This window comes from Galeopterus variegatus, unplaced genomic scaffold, assembly GCF_000696425.1.
Source record: "Galeopterus variegatus unplaced genomic scaffold, G_variegatus-3.0.2 Scaffold5395, whole genome shotgun sequence".
NCBI classification, from domain to species: Eukaryota; Metazoa; Chordata; class Mammalia; order Dermoptera; family Cynocephalidae; genus Galeopterus; species Galeopterus variegatus.
This window is the reverse complement of record NW_007731506.1, coordinates 124748-133521: the sequence shown is the minus strand read 5'-3', so window position 1 is coordinate 133521 and position 8774 is coordinate 124748. Positions and strand designations below refer to the sequence as shown.

At 61.7% G+C, this 8774-nt stretch overlaps 2 protein-coding genes across 2 annotated transcripts in view; one reads left to right on the top strand and one right to left on the bottom strand.

Moving 5' to 3' along the window:
* Positions 1-2799, bottom strand: part of SOHLH1 (spermatogenesis and oogenesis specific basic helix-loop-helix 1) — a 10982-nt gene extending 8183 nt beyond the window's left edge. The window contains exons 1-2 of the mRNA XM_008589354.1: positions 2673-2799; positions 1214-1358 (exon numbers count right to left, since the gene is read on the bottom strand). Of these exons, the coding sequence (XP_008587576.1) occupies positions 1214-1358; positions 2673-2799 (272 nt within the window). The remainder of the gene's footprint in view (positions 1-1213; positions 1359-2672) is intronic.
* A 515-nt stretch (positions 2800-3314) lies between these two features.
* LOC103604782 (potassium channel subfamily T member 1-like) overlaps positions 3315-8774 on the top strand; it is an 89641-nt gene continuing 84181 nt past the window's right edge. The window contains 3 exon segments of the mRNA XM_008589353.1: positions 3315-3320; positions 3519-3537; positions 3540-3624. Of these exon segments, the coding sequence (XP_008587575.1) occupies positions 3315-3320; positions 3519-3537; positions 3540-3624 (110 nt within the window).

The window sequence follows — 8774 nt, the reverse complement described above, 5'->3', positions numbered from 1 at the left end:
CCAGCCCCCACCGTGTGCCCCACCCCCACCACGTGCCTCCCACCAACGCCACACCCCCAACACGTGCCTCCCACCCCACGTGCACCCGCCCCGTGCCCTGCGTGGTCCACGTGCGGCAAGGCTCCTCCCACAGAGAAGTTGCCGGAAAGTGCCAGTGGGATGGGGTGGGGGTGGGGGGACTCAGCGTCGGGACCCCACCCGTGCCCTTGCCCTTCCTGGCGTCTGCTCATTTCCCACTCAGGCGTGATCTCTGTCCTCCTGCCCACCCTTGGGTGCCCCTTGAGCGATGTGGAGACCGGCCCTGTCCTCAAAGAGCTCACAGCTGACTTGGGAGTCGGGAGGCTGGTCCGAGCATTGTTTAGCCAAGGTCGTGGGCCTCGGGTGAGTTAGGGGAGGGGTGGAGGGTGGCCACCTGATCCAGCATCCTCCAGGCGTGCCCTTCCCCCTTCCGGCGTGAGTGCAGTGCCGCCACCCACCCTGCTGGGTCACCCGGAGACAGGAGGCGCCCTGCCCTCCCAGCGCACCCGCACAACCCGGCCCTGCCCAGGCCTTCCGCATACCCCGGGCCTGGCCCTCACTCGCTGGGTTCAGCCCCAGCTCCACATCCTCAGACCCCCGGACTCCAACAGCTTTGGGGAGAAGCTCCCGTAGATCCACACTCGGAATGCTCCCTGCGAGTGGCCCCTGGTCTCTGCTCATCTCCTCCCTGAATCTCATAGCGCCGCTTTGGTGCTGGGTTTGCAAATGTCCTTCAGTAAATGTGTTGGGTGAATGACAGACAGGACGAGTCGAAGAAAGAATGGGAGAGCGGGGACGTCCTCTTTCACGGAGGTGGGCGGCTAGGGGAGAGCAGCGCGTGGAGAAGGGTGGGTGCTGAGACTGTATTTCAGGTGGGAGGACGTCCCTGGGCTCATGTGGGGGACAGTGGCTGGGGAAGGCCGCACACAGCTCAGCCTTGTGTTGCCGAGCGGGGCACAGATCCTTCCCTTGGAAGGGCGCAAGAGGGATCTGTGGCTGGTGCTACCGCAGTAGGGGGCATCTGCCCAGAGTGCAGGATGTGGGACGGGGCTAGAGGACGAGAAGGTGGGACTCTGGGCTGGTGCTCTGTGTGGGACTTTGGGTGATGGGACTGTTATCAGCCAGAAGTGAGTAGAAGGTGGCAGGAGCGGCACCTAGGCCTGCTGCAGATGGATGTCATGTGACGTGAAGGTGCCGCTTGTGGCCCAGGCAGCCTGAGGAGGCAGCGGGTTGGCCAGGGCTGCAGGTCAGATGTCGAGGAGGACCAGCAGGCGTGGTGATGTGGGTACATGGCATCAGGCCACGTAGGAGAAGAGACAAAGTCTTGACGGGGTTGTGGCCTGGAATTGAGGGAGGGGGTCAGGCAGGGGGTCAGGGAGAAGGATGGGGAGGGGGCCTGAGGCTGGGTCAAGGAGCAAGGGGGCCAGTTTCCACTAGGCTCAGGGCCAGGCCAGCCTGCCAGACGGAAGTGGCAGCTCCAGCGCCCATGTGGCCGTGTCACTCTGCCTGGGGCTGGTTTCTGTTTTCTGCGGGGGTTGTGCAATGGAGCCAAGAAAGGCTTGGGGACATTAAGTTGTGCCAGCAAGTGTGAGGCCCTTGCATTTGTGGGGATGTGAGGGGAGGGCATCTCCCTGACATTGGAAAGGCAGTACCACGGACAGACCCAGCAGAGCAGACTGGACGGGGTGCCTGTAGGGGCGCAGGAGGAGGGGACTGCAGCAGAGACCCCACTCAGCCCGGCTGGAGGTCAGGGCCGTAGGCCCTATCTCCTCCCTGCGCCTGGCTGGGGAGGGATGGACAGGCTGGCGTTCTGGGGCTTGGTTCTACCATGGCAGAATGGAGCCAACTTTGGGTTTCCGTAAAGCCCTCAGAAATGACGCCAAGCTTGTCAGACCCTCCTACTGCTGACAACGCATATAATTATCTGTAATCGATCGGCTTGCGGGGCTCCTGTTGAATGGCTGGCAACACACGCAGGCAATGTGCCCTCTAAGTGGTGATGTGAGTTCCGGAGGCGGGACCGGCCTGCAGAGTGGCACACACAGCTGCTAATCAGGTGAGAGTTCTGGCAGAAAGGCCACCATCCTGCTGAGGGTGGCACCCAGCCAAGGGTGGTGGGATCCCAGCTTCAGCATCTCTCTCTCTTGGGACCCAGGGGAAAAAAGCCCCCAAGATGCGCCACTGTCCGTGAGCTGGGTGGGGGACACAGGCTACACCCCTTATGGGGACTTCAGAGCAGCCTAGATCTCGTCCAAGTTCCCCCGACCCCAGCCCCCAAAGCATCTGTGTTCAGCCTGCTGTCTCCTGGAGGCAAACATGGAGGGGCCTCAGGAGAGACCCTGGGGGTGTGAGGACCATGAAGTACACACCATGCGCCCTCAGATCGGCCCTGGTCCAGCTCTGCCTAGGGGAGCCCCGCATACTGACCATGCCCTCCCCTCCATGCAGCAGGCTGGGTTGGCACCCAAGGCTTTGAGAAAAAATGCATGGGTTGATGTCTCAGCTACCTCCACCCCTGTCTGAGTCCCCAGTCCCTCTCTGCTTCCTCTCTCTGTCTCTGTCTGTCACTCTGTGTGTTCTGTCTCTGCCTGTCTCTCTGTCTCTGTGTCTGTGTCTCTGCCTCTCTCTGTCTTCTCTCCTATCCCTATTGCCACCGTCCTGGTCCAGTGAGGGGTCTGGGCGGCACTGCAGACCAACAAAGGCTCCTGAGCGCCGGGGATAGAACTCGAGGCCCCCCAGAGGCTCTCCCTGCAGCCCCCTGGGCCAGGGCACCTCATGCATGGCGAGTATGCGTGGGGGAGGGGGTGTGCAGCGAGACCCTCTGCTCACCGGACTTAACCTTGAGTCATTGGGCTGCAGCACCTGAGGGTGGGGCCCCTCCTCACTAGCTGTTTGAAAGGTGCTGTGAGCATGCGGGGGTGGAGAGAGCGGGGCGCGGGCGGGCATGGGTCAGGCGCGCTCAGTCCCCACCACTGTGAGGTCTAGATGGTGCCCCCAGGCCCGGCCCCGCGGGGTCCTCCGCAGTGTGTGTGGCGCGCACGTTCAGACGCCTGCGCGCTTCGCCTGGGGGTCGCCGTGCAGGTTTCTGCCTGATGGATCCGGGCCCAGGGCGGGGACCCCAAACACGAAGGGCCAGCGCCCCCTGCGCCCCGCGGAGGCCCCTGCAGGACTGAGCCCCATCCCACCGTGGAGGCCCCCGGCGGCGCTCGGGGTTGTCTAGCCATGGGAGTGCCCCTCCAGTTTTCCGGGGTCACGCGAGCTCCAAGCGCCGCGGTGGAGGCGGTCCCCGGGTGGGGATGCGGGTGAGTCCCCGCCCCCCGCCCTGTCCCCAGCCTGGGCCCAGCGCAGCGGCAGGGGGCGCGAGGACAAGCGCCCTGTCCCCAGCCCTGGATCCGGCTTTTTTCCTCCCTGATCTGAGGGGAAAAATATGTTTGAGGCGAAACGAGGAAAGAAGTCGGCGGTGGCTCCCGACTGGCTTCTGCCTCGGATCCGGGTCCGAGCCGCTCCCCGACGGGGCGCGCAGCCCGGGGGCATCTGCCGGGGGGCGCGGGGCGGGGGCTACACCAATTGCACCTTCCAGTTTGACGATGGCTGCTGCACCCCGAGGTACGTCTGCGCGCCCTTCCCTGCGCTGGGAGACCCCGGTAGGGGCTACCGGCACCCCCAGAGCCCCGCACCCTGCAGGGCCCTTATCCCGGGGCCCCTCATCCCTGGGACCCGCTAGCGCCCTCTCCGACTGCGTGGGGAACAGGGGCGCCCTCAGGGCGGGGGCCCACTTACTGAAACGAACAAGCCAACAAGCCGCTTCAGTCCCTCGGTCCTGTCCCTGAGCGCGAAGTTGAGCTTTAGATGGGGCCTCTGAGCAAACTCCGGGGGCCTGGGCAGGCGGCCCGCGAAGCTGGGGGACCCTGTCTGACGGAGGGAGAGGACCGCAGCGCCTCCCAGACCCTGTGGCCGAGCCTGGGGAGGGGTCATCTTTCCTGCGTGGGGGTGACAGCGCTGGGCCCAGATGGGGCACAGGGCAAAGGTGCCCAGACAGTAGGGGGTCTTCCAGGGCAAGCCTTCCCAGGAAGAGCCACCCACTGGGAAGTGGGGTGTGAGTGGCTGCCGGAGCATGGTCGGAGGGCTGGAGTCCCGGGTTCCAGGAGCTTGGCAATTTTGGGCTGGTCCCTTCTCTTTTGGGGTCCCCCTTGGTACATCCCTGTGAGGAGAGGGTCAACTGAGAAGGGCTTCCGGGTGGCCTGGGCACAAGTGCCCTGTGCCATGTCTTGGGATTCTGCTGGGCTCCTGCCCAACTAGGTGACAAGTTCAGAGGACACAGGACAGCGCTGGTGGAGGGCCCAGGAAGAGCAGAGCAGTGCAAACGCCAATGCGGACTTGCCCCAGGGTCCTGGTCCTGCCTGCCCTCTCCCCGACCGTCTGCCAAGAGCCAGGCTCCAGGAGACCCTGGACACAGGCTGCCCTGCCCTGTGCCAGTCCCTCCTCAGCTGGTCAGATCCCTTCCTTTGGCTTTTGCTTTGTCTTGGGCTGTTCTGAGGTCAGAGAAAGGGGTGGCTGAGCACACCTGAAAGGTGGGAGGCCTAGGTTTAAGGCCAGGTGCTGCTGCTGACCATTTCCTCGGTGGGACTCAGTTTCCCTGTATGTAAAACGAGGGGTGGAGCAGGCAGTCTTTCAGGCTGTTTCTGGTGAGGGACCAGGCTCAGGTGGGGAGGCTCCCAGCCAAAGCACCAAGGCTTGGGGACAGCACTGGCCTGGTATCCATAGGGGTGAGCGGTCACTTGGCCATGTCCTTGAGAAATGGGTGCAGCCTGGACCTCCCATGGGACCACGCTGAAGGATCAGCCAGGTGGTGTTTGTCACGCATAGAGCAACCTATTCCAAGAGGGCTCTTGGATTTCTGTCATCTTCATGGACTAGTGGCCCAACTAGAGGGTGCTGCCCTCCCTGGCCATTTGGCTCTGAGCTCATCACCTGCCTGGCCTCACCGCCTGGTCCAGAGGAGGCAGGAGCTGTGTCCTCAGGGTCTGGGCTTGATCCCCCCAACACCTGCAGCTCTACCTGGCACTGCCTGCCCACCCAAGACAGCCCCTCCTCCCCTTTGGTTTGAGCTGGCCTCTGTCCCTGCAGAGGCTCACTGTCACACTGCAGGTGGAGCAGCTGTCAGGGCCAGGGGGGATGTCATGCAGTCTGGATGAGGAAGGTGCGGGTGGATGAAGATCCCCCCAGGAAACACCAGGCTGGATGAGGGCCCCCCCAACCAGGGAAGGTCAGGCTGGGGGAGGGAGCAGGACCTAGGCTTGGCCTGGGTGGCAGGCAGCAGACCCCTGGGTGAAACCAAGGCTAGCATCTCAGGGAGGTGGGCTTCAGTGCAAAGGACGAGCCTTCTCAGGCAGAGCGGCCGGGTGGGAGGGGCAGTTCTCCGAGCAGATTCCTGCACTAGGCTTCTGGGCGGATGGGGGTCACAAAGCAGCTCGGTCATAACCTGGACCCTGGAGTCCGGTGGCCTTGGGGCCCGGCTCTGCTCCCCCGCAGGCCTTGACTGCGTCTCTGTCTTCTATAGGTGCTGGATATGGTAGTCGTGCTGCTGTGGTTCAGCAGGGAGGCACAGGGACAGCCCACCCCACCCCACAGTACAGCCCAGCCCTGGCCAGCAGGAGGGACAGCTGGACAGCTTCCCAGCCTGGGGGGCCGGAGGGAACTCAGGGTCTGCCCATGGCCCAGGGGCAGCTACAGCAGCAGCTCAGGAGGATTGAAGTTAGTGGGAAGGGGGCCAGGTGGGGTGCCCACTAGGATTCCGGCTTCTGTCTGAGCACCTGGCCGTGGGTGTCATCTGTGTCTTCACACCCAGCAGCCTCCAGTGTGCTGGACTCATTCACCCACCATGTGGGCGTGTCAGCCTGTTGTTGCATCTGGGTCTTAATTAATGCGTAAACCTACTTATGACAGTCCTGGTGTGGCAGAAGTTGTGCTGTGTTGTGACTTCTCATCTCCTGGGAGGGCTTCATGATGGAGTCATAAAGTCTCCCCTGAGCTTTCTTGTCCTGCTTCCCAAGGATGCGGGGGTTTGCAGGCTCTGCCCCAGTTGCTGACAGCCCTAGGGGAGGTGGCACTTCTGCTTCCCCAACAGATAATCCAGGGTTTCTCTGAAATGGGAAAGTCCATCCGAGCATGTCCCAGACGCACGTGCATGGAGGATGCTGACCAGGGGCCCCAGACATGTGCTGAGTGTGCATGTGCACCTGTGCATGCCATGTATGATGTACCAGGCGTGTACAGCATGTGCATGTGTGTAAGAGCTGGAGGAGAGTGGGTGGGACCCTGAGGTCACCCACCACAAGTTTAGGGGAAAGGCAGGGTGGGGCCTGGCCCTACCTGGTGCTGGGTGGGGTGTGCATGGGCCCACGTGTGTGCACGGGCTGGGTGCTGGGCCTGCAAGCAGACACCCCTGATTGAATGGGTGTTTAAAAAGGTGTCTCAGGAACTCACCTGGCTGTGTGTGTGGATAAGGCCACACACGTTCCCTGGAACCCCATCCACCTGTGGAACTTGGGCATGAACTCCAGTGCAGCTGGAGCCCAGGCCAGGATTGGTGTGGGAAGGGAAGCCGGTACTGGTAGCTGGCAAATTTTTTTTTTTTTTTTTTTTTTTTTTTTTTCGTGACTGGTAAGGGGATCACAACCCTTGGTGTGGTGTCGCCCACACCGCGCTCAGCCAGTGAGCGCACCGGCCAGTCCTATATAGGATCCAAACCCGTGGCAGGAGCGTCGCTGCACTCCCAGCACCACACTCTCTCGAGTGCACCACGGGGCCAGCCCGGTAGCTGGCAAATTTAAATCCTGTGCAGGGAACAGAGGCAGGGTAAGGGGGCGAGCTCCTTGGGTGGGGTCCCTGGGAAGGCCTTTCTCAGGAGGGGGACCTGAGCTGCTCCCTAGAACAGGAACAACGGGGAGGTGGAAGAGGAGGCGGGCCTCATTGGAGCAGACGGAGGATGTTACTGTCTGGCCTGGGGCAGGATGGGAGCCCTTGGGAACCATCCGGAACCCTGAGAGGAACAGATGGGACTGAAGGAGCCATGGGAGCTGTGTCTGGGAGCCTGGTCCACCCCAACACCAAGACTTAGTAGCTGTGTGAGCTCCAGCAAGTCACTTCACCTCCCTGAGCCTCAGTTTCCTTGTCTGTAAAGTGGGAATGATAGTGTCTACCTTATATGGTTGTGTCAAAGCTTTATGGTGACAATACAGATAAACGGCATTTATGAAGCCGTGTAGACGCGGTAAACCTCGGCACATTCTAGTGAGTGTTGTTATGAGCAATTCTGCGAAGTCCTGTCTGAAACTAAGCGTTTGTCCGATTACTTCCCTGAGATAGATTCTTAAATGTGGAATTGCCAGGTCAAAAGATGCACGTGCTGTTAACGGTTTCGCTGAGTGTTGCCCAACGGCCCCTGGAGGCAGGGCCAGCCCCCCCCCCCCAGTGCCCAGGGTACAGCGGCCTCCACCCCAAACCCAGGTGTGAGAACTCTGGGCCCCACAGCCCGTAAGGAGGCTTCTTCCGATTTTGTAATTTTTGACAGTTGGGCGATAGGAGACAGTATCTCTGTTATTTAAATATTTCCTTGGTCACAAATGAGATCTCATCAGATTCCTGTGTGTGTTGGTCTCTGTTTTTCTTTTGCACATCACCCACTCTGATCGTCTTTTTATTATTCTGGGGCCAGTGCATGTCTGGGGTCAGACGGGCACTCCCAAGCATGACCTGAAACACAGCAAGGACTCAGAGAAAGAGCCCACCTGTGTGTTCAGGGACAGAAGCTCATAGGCTGTCCAGAGCCAGGGCAAGGGCCAGGCTGGGAGCCACAGGGGGCCTCCTGGAGGGGCCCCAGGTCCTCAGCACCTGGAGCCCCCTGCTTGGTCAAAGAAGGGTTGCCAGGGTGCACCAGCTGCTGCAGTCTGCTCTGCAGCTCTGTCACCCCGGGGCATCTGTGTCCTGCTGCGGAGAGACATTGCTCAGTCCTTGGAGGCTGAGATGCAGCTGACCAGTTGGTCTGATAAGAAGGCTTCAACCCATCGCTGCTGAGGCACTGGTGAGGTCCACCTCTGGGTCCCAACTGCCCACTTGCACCCCAGTTTCCAGATAAGGCCCAGAGCACCTCTGCAGCCATGCCTGCCCTCGGACACCTCTGCAGCAACCTCTGGGAAGTGCATGGCATGGCCGGCAGAGGGACCCAGTGTGGTTCTCTGGGGGCGCTGAGCAGGGGCGTGATGGTGCCTCCCATGGCTGTGGGAGTGGAGCTCACAGGGAAGCCTTCCTCTTCCAGGTGCAGCCCCCAGGTTCCCACCACAACGTCCTCACCCTCAGGCTGTCTGTCCTGGCAGGGCTGCCCCCGAGAACCCCCCACATATGACTGCCTCCAGGCTGTGCTGTTTGCTGGGATTGGCACTGCCTTTAGCAGCCAGCTTGGCCCAGGTGGAGGACTGAGAACCAGATGTGTGCAGCTCCCAGGCACCTCCCGGCAGCCACAGGGTGCCAGGCGACAGGGCTGTGGTACGTGGACAGCTTCAGCCAGAGGATGGGACATGGCCTGTGGACAGGACTGGCCAAGGGTCCCGGGCACCCAGGGGGTGAGTGCTGGACCCTGAGATATGGACATGGACTTGCTGCCTGATACTGAGTGACCCAGGCACACTGCTGACCGCTGCGGGCCCTGCTGCCTTCCCTCCAGGGCTGGTGCACAGAGAGAACTGCTCTGAAGTGTC